Here is a 23974-nt window from a genome sequence, read left to right as displayed (position 1 = left end):
GCTAGGTGTATAGTTCTGGATTGACAATGACTTTCTCTGAGAACTTTGAAGACAATACTTCACTTTCTTGTGGCTCCTTTGTGACCGATGAGAAGGCTGTCGGCAAGCTAATTGCCTGTCTTTTGAGGGGGATGTGTCTTTGCTCTCTGGATAGTGTGAAGGTTATTTTGTTCTTTCGTGTTTTGTGGGTTCACCATAACATATCTACACGTGGATTCCTTGTCAAGGATTCTGTTTGGGATTCCTGTGGATTTCTGATCCATGTGCCCTGATACTGAGTAAAGTGGATTTCTTTGAATTCACTCAGATTTGGAAGTGAAGATCCCTATTTGCCACCATCCTGGATATTGTTATCTCTTTAAATACTGCTTCTTGAATCTCACTCTTTTCTAAAATTCCAAAGCTCCATATAGGAGGCGTTTTATTTTCTGTATCTGTTAACATCTGTAGTACATATTTTGTCTGCTTATTTCTCCAGCTGCCTTCTATGGTTTGTTTTTTGTTTTTTTTTTTGTGTGTGTGTGTGTGTTTTGTTTTTGTTTTTGTTTTTGTTTTTTTTAGTTCTCTTCCTCTGGTTCAGAACTTGGCAAAGTTTTTTTCTATAAAGGGCCAGATAGTAAACATAACTAAATCTTTTGGGCTTTGCGGGCCATATGGTCTCCTCCACAATTGTTCAACTCTGTGTTTTAGTGCAAAAAGAGCCATGAGCAATATGTAAATGAATATGGTTTGTGTTCTAATAAAATTTTATTCATAAAAACAGGTGGTGGGCTATAGTTCCCAACCCTTACTCTACTTAATTCTCTCATTAGCTATAACATCTACTTTTCAACCCACATACTGTTAACTTCAATTACTAAATGTTTTAGTTCTGGAAATACTATTCACTTCTTTTTAAAACCCATTTGATTATTTCTGAGTATCTCTGATCTAATTCTTGGTTTTTATCCCTTCCTCTTTTTTTCCTTAGGGATTTTATAGTTATTTTATATTCTGATCAATTTCAATAAGTTAATTTTCTAGGTGTTTGTGTCTTGTTTCCACTGACATTTTTGCCATGGTCACTGTGGTCACTGTTTTCTTATTCGGCTAGCTTTTTTTTTTTTTTTTTTAAGTAAGCATACATTTTGACATTTATGGGAATTCTAAAAGGCCTGGGTTGAGAATACTTTTTTCTAAAGAGGATTTGCTTTTATTTGGTGGTTGAGATGTATGACTAGAGCTACTGTATTTCCTTATCCTTGGGATTTCTTAATTCTGTAGGTAGTACTCAGTTTAATGAGGCCAGACATATGGTGCATATTCTCAGGAAAGCCTCTTTCACTCACTCTGTAAATGTTGTAGAAACAGATTTCCTCATTGGCTCCTCCTTACAAGAATATTGATTCTTTCTGGACCACCCCTTAACTGATAGTACAGCCCATTCATGGCCTCAATTTTTGCAGGAATCTCAGGTTCTGCAGTCTGTGGGTCACTGACCCAGTGGTGCATTCTCTTAAACATAGTGGTGAAGCCCCCTTGGTACCCACATTTTCCCCCAAGGCAGCCCTGGTGTTCACAATTACCCCTATTTTGGTTTCAGTTTCTGTATCATTTTCTTTTTCCTGGCCTTGGGGAAAAATTATTTTTTAACTTTCTTCTAAGTGCAATACAACATTTAACTGCTTGGTATAGCTAACATAGTGTTGAGGTGTTTGGTAGTGGAAAGGGATTTTTGGAGTATCAAGTCAGTCCACTATATGAGGAGAAGAAGTCACATGATAAAATTTGTATTTTGAAAAAAAATATTTGAACATCTCTCTGGAGAACCTGTTGGAGCCTTTTCTATGACCTCTGCCTCGGGTTCCAGCTAATTAACTGCTTCTCGTCTATCACATCTTAACCTAAATATCATTCCCAAACTGACTCCTTCCCCAAAAATCTATATGACTTCAAAGCTTTGTGCTTTTGCCCTTCTTCAATTTAATTGTATGTTACGGTCTGATTTATCTTTTTTATACCTTTCCCTATTATAAATTCCATTAGGGCAGGAGACATTTCTGTTGTGCTTATATTATCCTCATGACCTAGGCAGGTACTCAATAAATATTTCTTAAGTAAGGAAATGAATGACATGGGACCATCTGTTTACAAATTTATGGGTGAAATGTTGGGGGCACTTAGTAAGTTGAGTTCACAATTAAACATTATTCTTAATGAATCAAATGCAATGATTTTTATGACCCATGGAAGGACCCTGTGTAAACCAGAAGAATTGTATCATTTTACCACACAGAAATTAATAGATTAAGACAATGAAATACCCCTTTTATGTATAAAATTGAAAATGATTATAACAAGTGATAAAAATGCATTTGATGAGGTTACAGGGAAATTAATCATTTTATGCACATGGGTCACAGTGCAAACTGATAAGTAAGTACTTTCTTAAAAAGCAATTTTGTCATATCTATCGAATGTTGAAAATATCATTGCATTTGTCTTAGCTTGGGCTGCCATAACAAAATTCCATCACCTGGGTGGCTTAAACAATAAAAATTTATTTTCCCACAGTTCTGGAGAGTGGAAGTCGGAGATCAGGGTGTCAGCACAGCCAGGTTCTGGGGAAGACTGTCTTCCTGGCTTACAGATGACTGCCTTCTCCCCGTGTCCTCAGAAATTTCTCCCTCTTCTTACAAGGCCACCACCCTGTCACATTACTGCCCCACCCTATGACTGACCTCTCTTAACCTTAATCATCCCTTAAAAGTACCATCTTCAAGTATAGTAACACTGGGGGATAGGACTTCAACATACAAATTTTCATTCAGAGTGGACACAGTTCAGTCCACAGCACCACTTAAACTAACAATATATGTTTAGGAATTTACCCCAAGGAAACCATAAGAGATGGGTTAAACAAATTGTACCGTAAGATTATATATATGTAAGAATGTAAGGACATACTGTATACTCTATGGTAAGAAAAAAATAGAGGAAAAATCTAAATTCTAATGGAATAGTGGTTTAATAAATTATGGTACATCCATAAAATGAAGTATTATGCTTCCATTAAAAAGTACATGTTGGGATATTTAAATAATGTGAGGAGATGTTTATGCTTCGTTAAAAGAATAAAAAATAAGAGAGTCGAACTAAATCAGAATTGCAATGTATAATTAGATTTTATAGAATGAAAACTGGAATTTTATTTACAAAAGGGTATAACCTATTATTTATGATTGGGGCATTTAAAGAAATTTTAATTTTTGTCTTTGTGTTTTTCTGAATTGCTCTCCTAAATTATGTATGTTTCGGCCTTTAACAAAAAATTATTTTTTTAAAATCATATTGGGTATGGGGCAAAGATGACCTATCAGAGAATACTACCAATCTTAATACTCTTTTTAATAAAAAATCACCTCAATATTTTATTTTTCTTCAATTCTAGAGTTATGTGCAGTAATGAATTTAGCTTGATTCTGGGAGAGGCCAGTTGTCCAACACCTTAATAACTCTCCATGACCTGTCTGTCCATCACTAACTTCACACAAAAGATAAGAGTCACTGATCTCATATCTTCATGGAGCCCAATTACTGCTTTTTTTTTTTAAATAAGTATCTTTTTTTAAATAATGTCCAAAGAAAATAGACTACAGTAAAAAACTCAAATAAGGAAAGGATTAGGGGAGAGACGTGCTTGGAAAGAAAACAAGATTTTTACATTTCATTTGCAGAATATTTTCTCATAGAAAAATGTTTCCTCTATCTCAGTAAACATAGGATCAAACTAATTTCTTCTGGATTAGTAAGATTTCAGGGAGAATGAAAGGACACTGATTATGTGACCATACATACGAATCCAAATGAGATGCCACGTTGTTTAAAACAGTAAGAAGCGTTCTAGGTTAGGGAAGAGAAATAGGAGACTATTGTTTTCTCCCTCCTCTTCCCATCATTTCTCATTCTCGTGCTGTGTCTTCCTCTCCTTCTTATTCTGTTCACAAATGGATATTGGTGGGAAATACACGAAGTGCAAAGTGACTTTTACCTGCTGTGCTGCCGGCAGAATTGACAATTCAGAACTGCTACTCTCTAGGTGTCTCTCTCCTTCTCGCTTTGTCCAGAGGAAGCTAAGATATCCCACATTCCTCATAGGAAAAGAAGCCTCTGAGAAACTTAAAAGCACCCGAGCTTGGTCATCCGCCCTGTCATTGCTTTCAAAATATCTTGTACCGCAAGCCTCCAAACTGCCAGGACAGACGAACCTACTTGGTGAGCGGGGAGGGGGGCCGGTGGGGGTGGTGAAGGCAATCTGTCTTCATCAATTTACCAGACTTCTCTATGCAGCGTGAGCTCCCGGTGTGTTAGTCAACCCGTAAGCTTCCTGCGCAGTCTCCTAGAAATTATAAAACCAAGGACACATTTATCCCTCAAGTATCTACAGGCTGCTCTGGCGGATAAAATGATTGAGAAAATAACCATAGACTGGGTTACAATCTTCATTAAATAATAAAACAGATGGCTCGTCAGCACTTGATGGTGTTTGTAAGTGGGCATTGTGGAGAGATCCCATGATCGATTTCAAAAAGTGATGTTAAGCAGATTTCTTTACTGTCAGACTCCTCAAACTCCTTAATAGGCCTTGCTTACATTATCGACCTCCAGCAAGGTCTCATGATTTGTAGGGTTCCAAAAAAAAAAAATCCTTGGGCTCTCTAACCCTTTTTGCTAGAGTAGGTCTCAGGACCATTGTTTTTTAAAACCTGTTGGTAGCCAGGTGAAATGGATATTTAAGTCTGTTCTTATTGGTCGTTATGGGTCTCTGAAATGTTATACTGGAAAAAAGGGCCATAAAATGTGTGAACTATAAGTTAGTCTGTACTTAAATATTTAAGCAGATTCCTCATCGATATTTGCTCTTCTGCTCAAATGCCTGACTCTGCAACCCGGTTTCATACTCTTTTCCTCTTAGAGCTTTCCTGAAATACAATGTAGTGATTCTTCCCTTTGTAGAAACTAATTTCTTATCAGAACTACTCCCAAAAGCCATCAGAGATAGGAGAAGATGGAGAAGATAATACTCATGTTCCTGAGTTGTCTTTCAAAACCACTCTGCTCAATTTAGAGCTGATATTGTACTTTTTACAGAAAAAATTGATAGTGATGACAGGATGTCCAGGATACAGAATGGATTCTGTTTTAAAATGCCTACTGTGGGGCAGCCCGGTGGCTCAGCGGTTTAGCGCCGCCTTCAGCCCACACAGGGCGTGACCCCGGCTCCCGGGACCGAGACCCACGTGGGGCTCCCTGCATGGAGCCTGCTTCTCCCTCTGCCTGTGCCTCTGCCTCTCTCTCTCTCTGTTTCTCATGAATAAATAAATAAAATCTTAAAAATAAATAGATAAATAAAATGCCTAATGTGCCAGATTGATGACTAGCACGAGTTATAAAATGCCTTGTGAGATCTCTTAGTTCATGTCGGAAGTTAGTAAAGTTGATTTGTTCGTATAGGAACTATTTCTGGATGAATCTGCCTTTCAAAAAAGGTAGCCTGTGTGTGGGCACCTGCACGCACCTGCGTGTGATGCTCTCTCTGAAAGTAGGACGGGGCCTAAGGCAGACGTAAGAGGAGGCTGTTAAGCATCAGTAGCGTAAGTTCCATTGTGTATGAATTCTTTTTTTTTTAAGAATCTTTCAAAGTATAACTAACAAAGACCCAACTACATTTGGCATTCCTTTGTTTATTGTGTAATGCCAGGGGGAAGTTCTGTGTCATAATTTGCATCTATAATTAAAGGAAATACATCTACCATTGAACTATATTTAGTAATTTGTTTATATCTTCAACTTTCATGGAATCTATTCTTACTAAAATCATGTGACTTCAATAACTAAAGGCCCCAGGAAAAAAAATGAAAAATTTAAATCTCAATATATGAGAATTCATGCAACAGTTTCTTTTTTCTCATTGGAACAGTTTTACTATTTATATTTGAGTCCTATAATTAAGTTTCAATTGACATTAAAATCAGAAAATTGGCCTCTTACTTTAGAATTTTCAATGACCATTGGCTTTTTATCAGTATCAAAGAGGCATTATTTATTTTACCTTTTATTATCTTGGAGGAAAATTCCATTCTTGAGGTTTAAGGCAAATGATTTATTTCATTAATAATTAAAATGGCAGGTAAATACTAAAAATTTTCTGCTAAGTGTAAATACAGCCAACTTTTCTGAGCTATCTATTTATCCAGAGTGCTTAACTATAATTCCTATGCTATTCGCTTTTTTCAAAAATTTCCTGTTTTACCTACTGTTACATGATGTAAGACATTCCAATTAATTTATACCCTATTAATACTAATAATTATCAATAATTATGTTACTCGTTCATGAATTTTTATTATCTGCTATAGCTGAAATTTTTGTATTCTGTGTATCTCTTATTCACATCTTTAACATTTATTTGCCATTTAGCATTTAGCATCAGGCTGCCGGCTTCTGTTCTGGGTACCAGGGCTACCGTACAGGGAGGCAGACAATAAACACGTCATGTGTAGGGCGATGGCATTATGTACAGTGACCAGCAGTAAAGCTGGTTAAAGGACAAGAGACCTGTGGGAATGGGAGGCTACACATTTACATCAGGTGGCCAACCTAGAGCAGGCCTCATTGACCCGGAGTCGTGTGGGCAGCGATGAGAAGGCAGTGAGCAAGCCTGTGTGCCCAGGCGAAGCCCCTCGCAGGCAGTGGGAGCAGCATGTGCGTGTGTCCTGTGTGAGGACCAGCTAGGAGGCCAGTGTGGCTGGAGTGAGGTACGGGAGTCAGAGTGAGCGTGGGGAGGGAGGATCCTGTAAGGTTTACAGGTCATTATAAGAGTTTTGGCTTTTACATTGAGCATTATTAGCATTGTAAGTCATGACTCATGCTTGAAAAAGGCTCACCATAGAGTGTTGCCAACACCCTGACATCGAAAAGATGAGAAAAGGAAGACAAAGGAGGCTGTCGACACACTTGAGATATGTTTTGAAGGCTCACCTGGCGGAAATTAATTTATAAGCTGTGTTTATAGAGCTATTATTTTAAATCTGTATTACCCTGGGGTCCCCTAGATGAATGTGCAGAAAATACAACTGGTTTAAGTTTCTCTTCAAGCCACTTTCTACAAGGACAAATTTTAGGACTGACTTTGTTGAGTTTTGTTTTTTTTTTAATAGAGTTACTGATTCAGTGTCAGATACTTAAATTTTATTGATTTTTATGCTCCCTGCCTTATGTAAGTAACATAGAAAATGTCTGATGTAAGTAAGTGTATTTAAAATATTCCACATTGCTTTTCAGATCCAGTTCACATTTTTTAATAGAGATTTTTTTTCCTCTTCATTATTTTTGGTGAAAACATAGAGGAAAGAGAATAAGACATGGGCACCAAGAGCCCAGGATTTGGAATGTGAGAGACCTAGGTTCAAGTCCAGGTCCCTGTACGTACTAGCTGTGTGACCTTGGGGAAGTCAGCAGCTTCCCCTCTCGGAGACTGGAGAACGGACTGCTGTGAGCATCCTATGTTATGCATATAAAACAGCACAGTACCAGGAGCATATTTAGAATTCTGTTACTGATAATTGTTATGTTTAATTTGATAATGGCTGTGAGAGGAAGATATTGTTGGCACCGGAGGTATTTGCGTTTATTGGGAAGAATAATTTTAATATTTTTTAAAAGGTTTTTATTTGAGAGAGAACACAAGCAGGAGTAGGGACGGAGGGAGAGGGAGAAGCAGACTCCCTGCTGAGGAGGGAGCCTGACGGGGGCTCAATCCCAGGACCCCGGGATCATGACCTGAGCCACCCAGGCACTCCAGGAAGAATACTTTCAGAAGGAGCTGTTGCCTTTATGCATGACTATAGCAAAGCTGTCATTTATTCCCAATCACTTAGGTATAAACACCTACTTTGTATACCTAATTTTCAGTACATTGTCTAGTCTATGTACCTAAAAGGTGTGTAAATAAAGGCAGGTCCAAAATACTACCTATTGTATTTAATTTGTCAGATGTATAGTTAATTTAATAACAGACTCACAAAAACGACAGCCTTTCACCGTGTATAACAGTCTGTATCTTACTGAAAGTTGTCACAAGTGATATTCTTCTGACTTACCCTTCTCACTCTTCATCACCCGAACCCCTGATCCCATTGTGTTGAGTAGGCGAGGTGTCCCGGTGAAGTTTAATGTGACAGGATGGCTTGCAGCATCCCTGTGAATCACAATCTCCTTTGACAGTTGAAGCAAACAGTAAAATTCACTCTAATATAACCATGTGGTGTCTGTCAGAGAGTGAAGTCAAAGAAACCATACCAGGCACCAGAATAATAAATATAAGATCTTTGCTTTTTTTTATTTTAAAGACTATTTATTCATGAGAGACAGATAGAGAGAGGCAGAGACACAGGCAGAGGGAGAAGCAGGCTCCCTGCAGGACCCCGATGTGGGACTCAATCCCAGGACCCTGGGGTCACCCCTGAGCCCAAGGCAGACGCTCAACCGCTGAGCCACCCAGGTGTCCCTAGATCTTTGCTCTTTACATCAAGTTTGCGTAGGGTATATAGTGAAACACCTACCCACAACTTTGTGCTATGAGTTTTTGCACTATCTATGCAGTTTGCATCTGATCATGCTGATTCTCAAGTTAATGACTTATACAGAGCTCTCCCCTTGAACCTCTGTGATCATTATTATTCTTAAGTTATAGTCTGGGTTTTGTGCTATCATTTGCTCAGTGGGATGTAACTCTGAAGTAATATGTGAAGAACTCCATTATATTATAAATTATTGTAATATAATAAATTATTGTAAAACATTGGGGTTAGCTCACAGTTCATTGTTTTGTAATTTATAGATCAGACTTTCTTTTCTCCTTCCTAAAAATATTTTAAAGACCACCGTTTGCCGTTATTTTTTCTGCAGTTCACATTAAAAATATATTCTGATGGAATGTATTATTCTGACTACGAAATAAAATAATTGATGTTTCCCTATTTAGCAAAGAGGTATAATTGTTAAGATTTTCAAAGCATAAATTCCAGCAGCATATGAGTTTCTTAAATAACAAATTATTTACTCTATAATGACAAAATTTCAGACTTAAATGATGCTTTGATATGAATAAAAGGTCTTCATGTCATTATGATTCAAGTATAACTTTAAAATTAATCATTTTTATCCTAATTGACTAGTTGCAAGCATCAAAGATACATGCACACATTTACATGTTATATATGTAAAACAAGAATGGGATTACTAAATAAAAATCTTCTTGGGAAAGTTATAAAGCATTCTTTTTTCTTTATTTTTCATAATCATGTCTACCTATTTTACACATAAGTATCAAAAATTCAAATTGTAACTACATAAATCTTTGGGAACAAAAATATAATCTTTAGAAAAGTAAGCCAATAGAGGAAGAAATCATTGGTGTTAATTAGCAAGTGCAAAAGATTCATTTCATTGAAATAGATACTTTTGAATATGAGATTAATAGATCTTTCTCTTTGTGTTAACAAAGTTACAATTCATATGTTCAAAATTTTTGATGACTGTTATGCAACCAGATACTTCAACTGATACAGAATGAACTCTAAATCCATTATTAGAAATATTTCATACTTTTAATCCTGATGTTAGTAAAAGAAGATTTCTGTTCATTCTATATAACTACTTCTAAAAATCCTGACGTGAACTTGCCTTGATTCCATAGGAGTATTTCTCTAGGCACAGAATCTGGAAACAGCTGATCTGTCTTCTCTATATGTTTTTATTTAAATATTTATTTTGATTTGTACACCCCCACATTTAAACAAAAAAATAATGCAGTAAACCACTACATGTATGCAAAATTTCTGTTTTTTATAATTAAAATGAACTATCCAATTCCACAGTAGCTTAATTTTTATTTGGGAGAAAAGTAGTTAAAACATTTAAGTTTGCATTCAATATGCTTTTATAATATTTTCATTTATTCAGTTTTTCAAATGTTTGGTACCACATAAAACACTTTTCACTACCATTCTCAAGGACTAGCCATTGTTTTCAGTAGATCTGGAAAATATTTATTGTAATCCTTTACCTTGAAGGCTGTCTAAAACAGAGTCATTCCATTCCATTCATTCCAGGTCAAAATATGAAGCAAATGGCTATAAATATCCCCTTTAAATAAATTTCCACTATAGATGCAAGTAATATGTGTACCATGGACCAGTATGCATTTTCATTAATTATTCTTCAGGGAAATACAAAGCTGCATCTATCTATATAATTATATATTAAAATAAAGAGATATAAAGATATAAAATATATGAAAGTAACCATTCTGTCAGTACAAATTACTGATTCTGTTTTTTTCCCCCCAGGCCTGATGGAATTGGAACTGTTTCAATGGAGGAAAAAGAAAGATTTGAGGAGATAAAAGAAAGACTCTCTTCTCTTTTAGAAAATCAGATAAGCCATTTCAGGTATATAATCTGTTCATTAATATTAAGTATTTTCTTTCTTCACCCAACACTCTGGTCCCCTACAGATGTTTATTATGTCTTTCTGCGGCTACTCCTCCTCCATTGCCTGTGAGGTAAGATCCGTATTATTCCTTGGCCTGTGGTCTGCTTCTAAGCCTGCCATTCAGTTTCCATCATGCATTAAGGTAGGTCCCTTGCCCCTTCAGTTGGTGGGATGCATCTCTCGCTTGTGCATCTCATCCGTGAGTAGCCTCTTCCCTCAGCTCTGGTGACTAGTCCTCTCTCTCTTTCAGTCACCAAGTAAGGAGCTTCTTCTGTCCTGTCTTCATAGTAGAGCTGTTTTGTCATTCCAACAAAGACTGGAAAACCTGAAGCCTTTTAGCATTTATCATCTGTACTCTTCACTATTCGCTTATCGCATAGTTTTAATACCCATGTCTTAAGTCATTAGTTATTTTATTTGCATTTAGTGGGAACAAGGGCCATGTTGCCTGGCACAGTTCCTTGCTCAAAGAAAATTAGCCATTGATACTAAGACACATTTACAGAATGAAAGATCAATATCTTGATATTTTTCTCCCTGGTTTTAGTTAGCTCACTAGAACCTAATCGTTAAAAAACAGAAATATTTCTGAAGAATGAAATTCAAGATAAAGAAAGAGGGATAGTTAAGATCCCTGAACAGAAAATCAGCATTAAAGAGGAGGGGATCTTCATAGTGATAGTTAATAGAAAGTGATGATTGATTGAGCTTAGAAAGCAACCAGTTCTGATGAGAGCAGGTCAGAAAAATTCTTTAAGTAAATTAAATTGACAAAATACTAAGATGTTTTAATATATTGAGAGAGGATTTACCAACCTGGAATTGAGTTTGGAGTTCTATTAATTAGATTATATTAGTTATATTGGAGTTTGGAGTCACATTAGATTAAGTATATAAAAAGAGGATATTAAAAACAAAGACAAGTTTTATAAACAAAATAATGGCACATAAGTCGTAGTAAATACAATGTCTCTGTTATCTAGGGCATTTACATAATATGAATACTGAATTTAGTCCCCCAAAATGGCATAACCATGTTAGAAAGATAGGAAGGACAGAAATTACGTTCAGGGTGGCTGAAAGTAATCAAAAGAAAAAGAAAAAAGCTACATATGTCTAAAGGGGAGTAACATACTCTCCCATCTGAAACAAAATTTTCTAAGGATAAAATATGTGGAAAAAGCTTTTCAACACGTTAAACATAAAACAATGAATAAAAGTGGTTCTTGAGAGATGAAAAACAGATGAATAAGGCCTTTCATTGTTTCTGCTTGCCACCAGTAGAGTGCTTCTGGGCTGTGGGCCAGGGAGGAAAATCCCAGTGGACACCCTGATTTGAGGAGACAGAGGAAGAATCTAGAGAGGGCAAGGCAGCCAGAGTTTGCAGGTCAGAATTCTAAGAAAACATAGGAGAGACCTACAGGTATTTGCTGAGGTTTCCCCTGGAGTCAACTAAGTATTGATCTGAGCGTGTATGTAAGGAAAATAAAGTCGGACAAATAATCCTTTAACTCTGTGGTAGTATTGTAGGAGATAATCCTCAGAGCTAACACAGAGCTAAGGTGAGTATCAGTTTTTACCACCCAAAGTGGAAAGATTCTAAGTCATGGACGGAGAGTAGAATACTCAAGAGAATTTGTGCCTCAGTAATAGAAAAAAATTAGCTTTTTTAAATCTCTCCTAATGAGGACTAAAGCCAGTATTCTAATAAACTGTGTTTAGGTAATTTAACCTCATTCCAGAACAAAGATCAAGAATAAAGGAATACAAAAATATTGAGCCACCATAATGTAAAATAATAATGTCTAGCATCTAGTCAAAAATTTCTAGGCATACCAAAAAATCGTCAGATATGACCAATGAAGAGGATGGAAACAGCCAGAAATGGAAATGAGAATTAGTAAATAAGAATATTAAAAGAATTCTTACCAAATGTCATATATTCAGCCTGTTAAGGGCATCTATGGAAAACCTACAGCTTCATACTTAACAGTGAAAAGTTTGAATTTTTTTCACCTAAGATCAAAAGCAAGGCAGGGATATCTGCTCAAAAATCAGTAACCAAGGTTGTGTAGTACAGACAGTTCAGAAATCAACTCACACATATTTGGCAATTGTGATTTTCAAAGATATACAAAGATAATTTTCAAAGTATCCTCTTTTCAATAAATGGTGCTAGACCTAGTTACATAGCCAAATGCAAAATATTAGCCTGGACCCATACCTCATACCTGATTAATAAGTTATTTCAAAATGAGTAGACCTAGGAAACAGAAAATCTCTTTGTCCTTAGACTAAGTAAAGATTCTTTAAAACCCCAAAATCATGATTTGTAAATGGAACAATGTTACATTGAACTTCAAAAACATTAAGAACTTTTGATCTTCCAAAGACACTGTTAAAGGAATAAAGAGATCTCAGAGTGGAAGAAGATATTTGGACAATACGTATCCCACAAAAAACTTGTATCCAGAATATATAAATAACTCTTAAAACTTAGTAAGAAATGAAATAACCCAGCAAAAAATTGTTTCTAATATTTCACCAAAGACATGGTGAAAAGGCAGATGAAAAGATGCTCAGTATCTTTATTCAATAGGGATATAGATATTAAAACACAATGTAGTACTGCTGTTATTAGTCTAACTAAAATTCCAAAATCACTACCTCCCAACTCTGCATATACTCTTGAGAGGAGTATAAACAGATAACAACCTACTCTGTAAGATAGTTTGCAAATTTTAAAAAATTCAAACACTTAACGTATGACCCAGCCCAAGATAAGCGAAAGCACATGTCCACACAAAGACTTCTATGTGAATGTCTGTACCAGCATTATTGATAATAGCCAGAGTATGAAAACAAACCAGGTGGCCATCAACAAGTAATAGATAAACAGTGTATTGAGATACTTCTGAGTGATAAAATGGAATGAACAGTCGATGGTATGAATGAGCGTCAAAATATAGTGAGAGAAATCAGAAGCAAAAAAGTATGTACTATAAGATTCCTCTTACATAAAATCATAGAAAATACAAACAAATCCAAAGATAAAGTAAATCAGTGGTTGCCTGGGCCCAAGGGCAGCGGGGAAGGAAACATTTGGTGGTTGTGAATATGTGTATTATTTTTTTTATAAATTTTTTTTTATTTTTTTATTTATGATAGTCACACAGAGGGGGGGGGGCGGCGCAGAGACATAGGCAGAGACAGAAGCAGGCTCCATGCACCGGGAGCCCAATGTGGGATCTGATCCCAGGTCTCCAGGATCGCGCCCTGGGCCAAAGGCAGGTGCCAAACCGCTGCACCACCCAGGGATCCCATGAATATGTATATTAAATTGGTTGTGGTGATGGTTTTACAGGTGTATACATATGTCTAAACTTACCGAATTAGATATTTTAGATATGTGCAGTCATTTGTCATTTACATCTCTAAATCTGTTAAAAACTCAGTACTCCCTAGTGGGAAGTTAGTAGAATAATATTTAAAACTGAAAAATCAAGAATTAGAAATATTAGAATGTAGGTTAGGAATATAATGTTTAAATAAAGAAACAGCTAAAAGTTAAAAACTTTTCTTTTTTTTCCTGGAGAAATTGCTTGGGGAGTGGGGTGGAAAGGGCATAAAAAGGACTGCTTTTCAAAAGAAGCCTCTGGAAGAACTTGCCTTTCAGACTATGTGCATATCTAACTTTGATAAAAAGAAATACTGTATTTTAAAAGGAAAGAAACCAGTTTCATTGTAGGACATGTCTAGGCTGGGCTCAATCTACCTGTGTGATCAATTTAAATTTACTAAGGTGGGAATCAGGATGATTTCAATTTATTCAGATTAGATTCTAAACTTTGTTGAATTTTATTTGATGATTGGGCATTTTCCACTTTGCTTTGTTATTACAGAGCTGTCAAAGTGGTTAAAAAAACAAACAAAATATTTATCTTGGAAGCCAGTACAAAACTCTTCCTTTCTTTTAAAACTCGTTTTGTAAAGATTAATTAAGCTTCTGTGTAGTTATTTTCTGTACTTTATTGATTCAGGATTACTTGTACCCTGTAAATGTGTTGAATTATTTACACATCGTGGGCAGCTAATGCTAATTCAGAACAGACCCAGTGGGACCTCGGAGCCCTGAAATGCTAAGTGTAATCTGGGGATCAGTAACATTCCATTCATAAAACATGTCACCCACCGGTTAATGGAAATAAACAATAGGAAAGACAATGGGTGGATTATGCAAATACACTGAAAAGATTTAAGCGGGGGAGGGGACTGTAAGAGCCCAATTTGTGTTTTATTTAAACGTGGATTAAGATGTATACAAAATGAGGACAGCTACTTGGCTAGTTTGCTCCTACTCTGATGAGCAGCACTGCGCAGGGGAAAAAAAAACTATCAAAAATAAATCGTTGCTTCTGTGCGTGGCAGCAGAGAGGAGTAAGACAAGGCATCGAGGTAAGAGTTGAAGGAAATTGTTAACGGGAAAATAGTGTTCTGAAGAAAAATTTGGCTAGATTTATGACTTTTTTGCGTTTACCTGACACTAGTAAAAGTTTTCTGAAACTAAACCCCAATCCTGATTTAAATTTAGCAACTGTTTGGGTGAGAAATTCATCCTTAATCCATCTTTAAAAGTTGCTGCTATAAACAATGAATTTAAGATACATGTGTTCTTAGGGAAACCTGTGCAAATCGCCTTGTAAAAAAAATAATTTTACTGTGAGGTACGTCTTACAAGACGTGTCCGCCAAGTCCCTGAGTCATGATGACAAGGGACATGTAAACATACGGACTTTAGGTTCCTGGCTTGAGGATTCCTGATCCGGAGCCCAGTGGCAGCCTGGGGGGAACTTGATCTTGAGGTGGGGGTGGTGGTCGATCTCAGGGAGCCAGGGCTCCGGCAGGCTGGGGTGGCCCTGCCCTGCTCCTCAAGTGGACCGTGGCCTGCAAGGGACCCAGGGAGGGAGCAGCAAGTCTGTCCCCACCGTGTGCCACCAAGTCCCATGGAGCCCGCTCCCTCGCCCGGCCAGACCCCACTTTCAGAGCAGTGGTGACCCGCCCTGGGGGTGGAGGGTTGGCCAGGAGCCGGACAGGGCCCAGTGCTGTGGCCCAGTGCAGGCTTCGGTTGGGGCGTTCCCGCTCGCAGAGACGGGCAGGTGTCAGGAGGCAGTGAGCGGATCGCGTGTTGTCCTCGAAGGGGATCAGCTGCAGAGCGGCCCCGAGCAGCAGGCCTCGGGGAGCTTCAGGGGCTCCGTGCTGCTCCCTCTGCCTGGGAGCCCTGGAGGTTCTTTCTGAACGTATGTCACCAAAATGTGGACCCTTTTTATCACAGTTTATACTCTTACTGTGAAAAGAAATTGCAAGCATGGAACTAGGGGTGCCCGGGTGGCTCAGTGGTCTAGCAGCTGCCTTGGGCCCAGGGTGTGAACCCGGGGTCCCGCATCGGGTCCCCGCAGGGAGCCTGCTTCTCCTTCTGCCTGGGTCTCTTCCTCTCTCTCTGGGTCTCTCATGATAATAATATAAATCTTTAAAAAAAGAAAAGAACATGTGGAACAAGGTAAACTTCTGCTGTTAAAATTTTCCCAGATGGGTTGATGCTATTTTAACCACTTTTCACCATTTTTCAATAATGCCAAGTACTACAAAAGGGAATAATTCGGTGGTCTTGGATATTAAATGTTTGACTTTCTTGTTCCTCCTTTTGTTTTTGAAGATACTGTTTTCCCTTTGGACGACCTGAAGGTGCTCTAAAAGCTACGCTTTCGTTACTTGAAAGGGTACGTTTGAACACTCCTTTATCAGTACTACGCGCGCACTCTTGGTGGCTGAGTATTTTAGATGCTGGACCAGTCAGACAGGCCCATCCCTCACGGCAAGTATGCTCTCGAGGCCGTCGGTCCCATTTCATCACTTCTCACCTGCCCTTCCTGCATCTCGACCCCTCCTACGTCCTGCTGCTTCCTCCTGGCGGCTGTCCTGAGGCCTACCCCTGCCATCCTGTGCTGAGTGGATGGCATGTTGGTAGGACCCGTTTCCCCACCTCCTCCTTTCCCTCATGAAATAGGATTTTTTTCCCCCCAGTTGAGTGTAATCGTGTTTCTCAGACTTCTCAGTGGTCTTTCCTTCCGCTCCCTTGCTCCCGCCCCAACTTGTGCTTCCACCAGTCCCAATTCTCATACCTGTGAGGGTTTATCGTTGAACATGCACAAACGTATCATTCCCTTCATTCTAAATCAATCTCAGAATTCATTTCAACTTGTGTTACTTTAAATGAATTCATGAGTTGTAGAAATTCATTTTCCCTCAAAAAGTAAATAGCAGACAAGAATTTCCTACCCATGCTAAAATAATTCATTGACGAAAGTACATTCTCCACTCCTGTTTCTATGCAGACTAGGTTGGAATGGGAAGGGTCCTTTTCATTTATTTATAAAACTATTCATATGGTGTTTGCTCCTAACAGTTAAGTAATGTGGACAATTCCTGTTCTTACCGGCATCAAAAATAATTTCGAAGGATCGTTAATAGCTGGTGATTTGATTATTCTGGCCCTGATTTATTGACTTCACAGCACTTGGTCTTGTCCACTTTTCTGCCAAAGAATTCTAGATATGTTACGTTGTTCATTAGCACTTCTATTAGAAGTAAAAAGGGAAGGCATTTTTCCAGTGATGTAGGGACTTGGAAGATGAGGGTAGACCTGATGTCTGTATACATTGGTTGCGTCTGTCTGTCCCTGTCTTATCCTGGATTCCGGTGCACCATGGGACAGAAATATTATGTTGGAAGTTGCCTGTTTTATTAGAATTTTTATAATAAAGCTGCATGTAACGCAGGCTTTCCAAAGTACTCGTTTTATCCAGCTCATTAAGGTATCAGAAAAAAGCTAAAACCTTTACAGAGAGCTCTGCTTTTGGGGTGGCCTCCCATGCTGGGTCTGCGTGCAGCCTCTCTGCTGGTTTCCAGGGGGACAGTAATGGCACAGACGCCCTCGGGCTCTGGCAGGGGGCAGGGGGTGGGGGGAACAGGGACCTTTTTTCCAGTTATAGCCTCTCCTGTCTCTTGCTCAGTTGAGGGAGACATGGTAGGGCCACTTCTTCGTTTCCACATCCGTGTACTTATTGACATCTTAGAAAACTAAAATCTGCATGTGACTTCTTCATACTTCCTATGCTTTGGAAGAAGTGGAGAGGGTACGCGAAGCAAGCTGGCTCTCCCTGTTTGTACTCGCCAGCCTTTCATCTGTACTTTGCCAGGAAAGACGATACAATTCCCCCCACTCCAAATTACATATTCGGCTCCTGGGTCATATGAACTGTCCCCTGATTTCAACCCTGGACCCTCCTCTGTCGTAGACATGCATTCTAATTTTGACAGCTCTGACTGTTATTTCAAAGTCTGTTGGGCACCCGGGTGACTCAGTCAGTTAAGCGTCTGACCCTTGATTTCAGCTCAGGTCACGATCTCAGGGTTGTGGGATGGAGCCCTGCATGTGGGCTGCACGCTGGGGTGTGGAGCCTGGCTTGGGATTCTCTCCGCCCCCACCCTTACCCTCCCACCCACACCCCTGCTTATGTGTGTGCATGTGCACACGCGCGTTCTCTCTCTCTCTCTCTCTCTTTCTCTCTCTCTCTCTTTCAACAAAATAAAGTTCATGGTTCTGCATATGGGACAAAATTAATTTTAAATTTAAATTTTAGTGATAGTCACGTTAAAAATAATAGCACATTTGGAAACAAAAAATAGCAGTATGTTAATGCTTGTTTTTTTTCAACTATGAGCAGAAAAGATTTTTTTTGCCTATAAAGAATCTAATGTGCAGTTCTAATTAAAGTGCCAAATGTATGTAAATGTGTTAAAGATTTTTAATCTATGAAGAATGATTGAATTTGATGAGAAGGAAATTTTTAAGTGATAAAATTTGCTGTTTTGAAAAGGAAAGTTTGCCTAACAAAACTAAATATGTTGTGAAGGATCACCAATGCTTAAACGGTCGAGTAAATCAGAGATTATCAAGTCCTTCATGCTGAGGCCAATCAAAAGAGAATGAGGTAATAGAGCATGAAAGAGACGTTTTCATATTCTTTTGATGAATCTTTAAGGTAAAAGACTAATAGAACAGTAAGCATACGTACTGTTCTTGTCTTCTCTATATTCACATTTTACCTTTGATTTTGTAATTTCAATGTAAGTAAAGCCAGAAAAGCTGCATTAAATATATGGAAAGATAAAGGTTAACGGAGTAACCAGTTTTATCATTGAGAAAGTTTTAAAGAAAATTATCAGTGAGTCATTACAAAAGTGCTTAAATACATTATGTTTTGCATTCTGGATATAAATTGTGTTTTCCCTTTGCTAACAGTAATACTTCTAGAGAAAAAAAATCCAAAAATATATTTAGGAACTCAACAGAAATAATCTGTTCTTTTTTTAATTTCAGAAAGTTTCTGTGTATTTTAACATTTGATACTCCCTTAACTTTGCTGAAAGATTCCCCCCCACCCCCGATCCCAGTAATTAAAGTTTAAGTGTCAGAATTGGAGATGTTGATTTTCAGAGAGCTCAAAAACAGTGCTTACTCTTCACAGAATCCTGTTACTGTTTTCATATACCTCACTCCAAAGATTTAAAAGCTTTTAAATTAGGAATTGCGAGACAAACTATTACTCGTCCCAAGGACTCTAATCCCGATCCGAAACAGCTGTTCTAATAGTGTCGCGGCCCCCGGAGGAGAAGTGACAGTCGTCAGGGTGAATGGTGGTCCGGCCTCCGGAGGTTTTGATGGGCATAGATGAGGCTTCAACAGGAGGAGCCCAGACGGGAGGATCACGTCCCGCGCTGTGAAGTGCCGACTCATTACTTTCCCCCGGTGCCACCTAGGCCCCCTTCCTAGTAATAGATCTCCGACAATTTGTGTCATTTGATTGTGGTGTCTATTTTATGCAGCCGCTTTCTCTCTCCCGCTTTAGGTTTTAATGAAAGATATTGCCACTCCCATACCAGCGGAAGAGGTGAAAAAAGTGGTCAGGAAGTGTCTGGAGAAGGCTGCCTTGATCAATTACACCAGACTCACAGAATATGCCAGAACAGAAGGTCAGTGCGGCGAGCGCTCGCCCAAGTGGCGGTGAGAGCCAACAATGCCTATTAACTGAATTTTCTGTGCGGAGTTCTTTCCTTCCCTGAACAAACCTGTACCGTGGCAAAGGGAAATGTCTCATTAAAATCTCAGCTGGTGAACTGAAGAGCTTTTTCCTATTCATTGCTTTAATATGCCTCCTGGGACTCCGCTTGAATGAAAGACCCGGGATTCGTGCTTAAGTTGCCCTTTGTTCTTATTTTGAGTTTTCAAGGGACCAAAAGGTGTTTTCATGGGTTGTATTTTTTGACATTACCGTAAGTATGTCTAGCGTTTAAACTCTGGGCAGTGTCGTCTTTCCTGATCGGTTAACGGTACAGTGTCACATCATTTTATTTTCTGTGCAACGGTGTCTCTCAGAGAAGGAGGAAACTGGATTATGGCGAGGGCCCAGATAAACTGATAGGATTCCTGCAACTTTTCATTGCTGGCGGCATATTAATGCACTTGAAAGATTAGAGCTCTGGAGAGGACTGCACATTTTTTCCTCTTCCTTCAGGTTTCATTCCTTAAGAAGACTGAAATTTAAGATGCTTAGAAATAACAAGATTGAAATCTGTGACAAAATCACTTTATTCAACAACCCTTTAATATAAATAAAAATGAAAGAAAGGGGCTCAGATTTTTTGCTTTGATTATGAAACTGTCTTGTGTGGTACGTGCTGTGCTTACTTAGGAAAAAAAGTTTGCAACGTTAAATACATCTAAAAAGCAAATCCTCTATTAGAAAAATTTTCGTAACTCTTAATATAAAATTGTACTTAATCATAAATTTATTAATTACTGATATAAAGATAGTTTTATCAAAAATGGGACAGTGAGAAAGACTGATTATAATTGGCTGTTATATCCTTTTTTTCTCTCCAAATCTGATCAAGCTTTCTAACAAGCATGCAATAACCAACCTCCTGAGTGATTAACAAAAAAGCCATCCCATCACTATAGCAACCAATATTATATCACGAGAGTAACAACATGAAACCTCCTTAGTTACCAGTTTAACATCATTAATTATGATATCACGTTGTGTTAAGGCAAAAGCAGTGAACATTAGATCATTTGGGGAAAGTGGAAGATAAACAGATTGGTTTTCACATCTTGAATACTCATTCAAACAATTTTTGTGCTTCGGGATATTATGTGTCGTGAACATGGGTTGAAAGAATCCGTACAAAAACAGGCATTTTAAAACCCATCAAATCCGACAAAGGGAAAAAGTTTGTGCACAACTTGAATAAACACAATATTATTTTATCCGAATGTTTAAACTCTATCCAAAAAAACCTAGGAGAAGCCTTTTGTTCTTAAGTCTCTATTCTAGTTAATATTTTTGACCACTGTCTTATCCAAGGATACTGAAGGGATCTGCAGACTGTTTATTTTCTCCTCAGAGTCCATTTTAACATGGACGAATAAAATTATGTGTCGCAGCCACAGGTAGCTTTTATGAATTAGCTGGACATGTTAACACTGGTGGTCGAAAGGCACGGCTGTTCTGGATCACACACAGAAATAAGTCCGTGTCAGAGAAGATCCTATTATAGGACTAACTGGACAATGAGCAAGGGTTTCTCCCACCTTTTTCCCACCTGGGGTCATTGGTCTCTTCTAGCTGACTGTGAGAATATTCTAGAAAATGGATCCTAGAAATCTAATTAGGTCAAACTACTGAGACATCTCCATTTTCAAAGAAAAACAAAACAAAACAAAAAAATGCACGCTCTTTACATGAGAAAACCTCTATGCATTTCACTATCTCCTTTTCTTCCAACTCCCTTTTGTGTATCTTAAAAAATACAGCACTTTTTCGTTTATGCTCAGGACCACCCCAGGAACAAAATCTAATTTAACTTAGAAAAAGGAAGTGAGCCCCTTTTCTTTCGCTTGATTGACTGCCAGCCTGGGTGCAGCAGCACAGGGAGGGTCTGCTTTTCTCCTAAATTGTCTTTTCTTATGTTTTAGGCCCAGCAGAAAAGGACGCAGGTAATGACCGTTTGTGCATGCACGCGCTGTTATTTCTGTCGTGGCGGCATGATGTTTGGCGCTGATGAATAGCTGCCTACTTTCCAGGGCTCCTATTAGATCACTTTGATTAAGATACTGAGAACACTTGGATTCTGTTGGGACTATGGCTCGTGCTTCGTAGGGAAAATGCGGGCCATTTACCTCTGGAAAAGTTTGGCAATATTTTTTATATAAATTCAAAGTGAAAAAGCCCCGAGACTGTAGGAACGTTACACATTATGTTTGAAGCGTGGACACCATCTCAGTTGGAAGCCACTGCCGATATTTGGAGGGCTCTTACCGCAAGGAAGGAGGACCGTCTTTCCTTTATCACTCCTGAAAATAATGGGTGAAAAGCCTAAATGCCACTAAATGAGAAGTAAGCAGCTCTTAACTCTGCAAGTTGCTAACGGGAGGAAGGCGCAGGGGTTCTGAGATCCCAGCCTCAGGCCGCCGCGGGGAAAGCGTTCTTCTCTGGGTCTCTGGGTTTGATAAAGGTGCTGTTCCGGTCTCCTTACGCCGCTGGTCACAGTTGTGATTAACTTAACTGCATGTGCCGCTACGTGTCCGTCCTGCCTGCGTCGTCCTTAGCAAACCCTTGCGGGCAGGACCCTGGTGGAAGGCGTTCCCTGTTGGGTCCCAGCACCGCGCCCACAGGGAGGTGAGCTGGTGAGCTCCCTCTGACGACCGTGGGACAGGAGAGCAGTGACGCGTCCTCGCCCTAGTTTGCCGTCTCTTTCGAACCCGCACGCAGCGTTGCAACACGTTTGGGTGGCTTTTACCTGACGTCTTTGACTTAAGGGCTGTCTTTCTCGCTTCTGAACTACCCCTTCTATTGGAGCATTTGACGGTGGAGAATGACTGGCCCCAAGCCTGTCCCCGGCGCGAGGAACACAGCTACACTGACCCCAGAAGTGCACCTTGGGGGCCCCGGCCCTCTTGGGCAGCCTCTCGGGGTGGACTTGTCCAAGATCCCTCGCGGCATTGTCTCCCTCACAATGTCAGTGTCGTGAAGTAGTTTGTATGTCGTTGGCCCACAGTCAGCCCAGGGTCGTTGGCCTGAGTAGGCCCAGGGTCGCTAGGGCCTTTCCTAGTGACCTGGAGAAAGGAGTCAGCCCGTGGGGCCGAGGTGGGTGTCCTGGGGTGGGGGGCAGAGGTGCCCTGGGGCAGCCCCATCAACAGGGGACTGGAGGGGACTGTGCTGTCCCGCGGCCCCTCACTTCCAGGCAGCAGCCCCCTCTGTGCGTGTGGACCATTGTCTGCTCCTCTGCTCAGGCTGAGACTCCAGGACCAGCGCTCCATGAGCTTCAAGGCCCGCGGGGGCGCCGGGCGGGCTCAGCCAGTGGAGCGCAACTGTCCACTTGGGGGCTGTGGGTTCGAGCCCACGTCCATGTAGAGATTACTTACGAATCTTTACGGGGCGCCTGGGTGGTCGGTCAGGTGTCTAGTTCTGGGGTCGTGATTGTAGGGTCGTAGGACGGAGCCCCGCTCGGGCTCCCCCTCGGAGTGGAGTCTGCTTAACTCTGCCGCCTGCCCCCACCGCCATCGCTTCCCGTCACTCACCCCTCTTTCTCTCTCTCTCTCTCTCTCTCTCTCTCTCTGAAATCAATGCGTCCTTTGGAAAATCTTAAAAACAAACATGTTTCTGAATTTTAAAAAATGGAATTAAATAGGAAAGTGGAAAACCAGTGTAGTCTAGTGATTGACGTGGATGAAGGGAGGGGTAGCCTCAGGTGAAGAATCTTCTCAACTAACAGAAGAAACGTTTGAAGAAACGTTCGTTTCTTGGGCCGCATCTCGTAGCGGGTGGACAGGGTCCTCGTGAATGTCCTTGGAGGTGCTTTTAAAAGTGACTGAAAACGAGGGTGGCCGTTGGGTGTATGGGAGGCGGCCGCTCCCTCGGGGGGCTCCTGCCAGCTGGGAAGAGCCCCCCGTGCCCAGGGGCGTCAGGATGCCGTCACCCGATGACCCCGTCCCCTCCGAGGACTCTGCTCCGTTGGCTCCTCCGAGCAGGTGACGGTAGCCTGCAGCGGTGTGCTGCCGTTACCAATTCGGCAGACGTGGGACTTGCACCCGCGTCCCCCGTGTTCCTGCCGCCAGGCTGATTCGCAGCCGCCACCGCACCATCGCTCGAGCCCCAGGGTCGCTTTTGCCAAAAGTACAGATCTTTATTCCCCGAGAGCGGACACTCGCTACGAGTACTAAGAGTCATAAGCACCGTGCACGCACCCGTTCACCCTTCACGCCTTCCTGCTACTGCCCTTCCGGGAGCCCGGAGCAGGGAGGGCTCCAGGCGCG

General features: G+C 40.0%; 1 protein-coding gene across 21 annotated transcripts in view; it reads left to right on the top strand.

The window, feature by feature from the left end:
* Positions 1–23974, top strand: part of CADPS2 (calcium dependent secretion activator 2) — a 457875-nt gene that overhangs the window by 342497 nt on the left and 91404 nt on the right. For 13 of the 21 annotated variants that reach the window (XM_041727924.1, XM_041727925.1, XM_041727926.1 and 10 more), the window contains 4 exons: positions 10392–10493; positions 16250–16313; positions 19506–19629; positions 21635–21655. In XM_041727924.1, coding sequence (XP_041583858.1) covers positions 10392–10493; positions 16250–16313; positions 19506–19629; positions 21635–21655 — 311 coding nt within the window. The remainder of the gene's footprint in view (positions 1–10391; positions 10494–16249; positions 16314–19505; positions 19630–21634; positions 21656–23974) is intronic. The other 8 variants (XM_041727927.1, XM_041727917.1, XM_041727914.1 and 5 more) reach the window with 1 other exon arrangement.

The sequence above is a fragment of the Vulpes lagopus genome, chromosome 13 (assembly GCF_018345385.1).
Source record: "Vulpes lagopus strain Blue_001 chromosome 13, ASM1834538v1, whole genome shotgun sequence".
Lineage (NCBI taxonomy): Eukaryota > Metazoa > Chordata > Mammalia > Carnivora > Canidae > Vulpes > Vulpes lagopus.
This window is presented reverse-complemented; position numbering and strand designations above follow the sequence as displayed.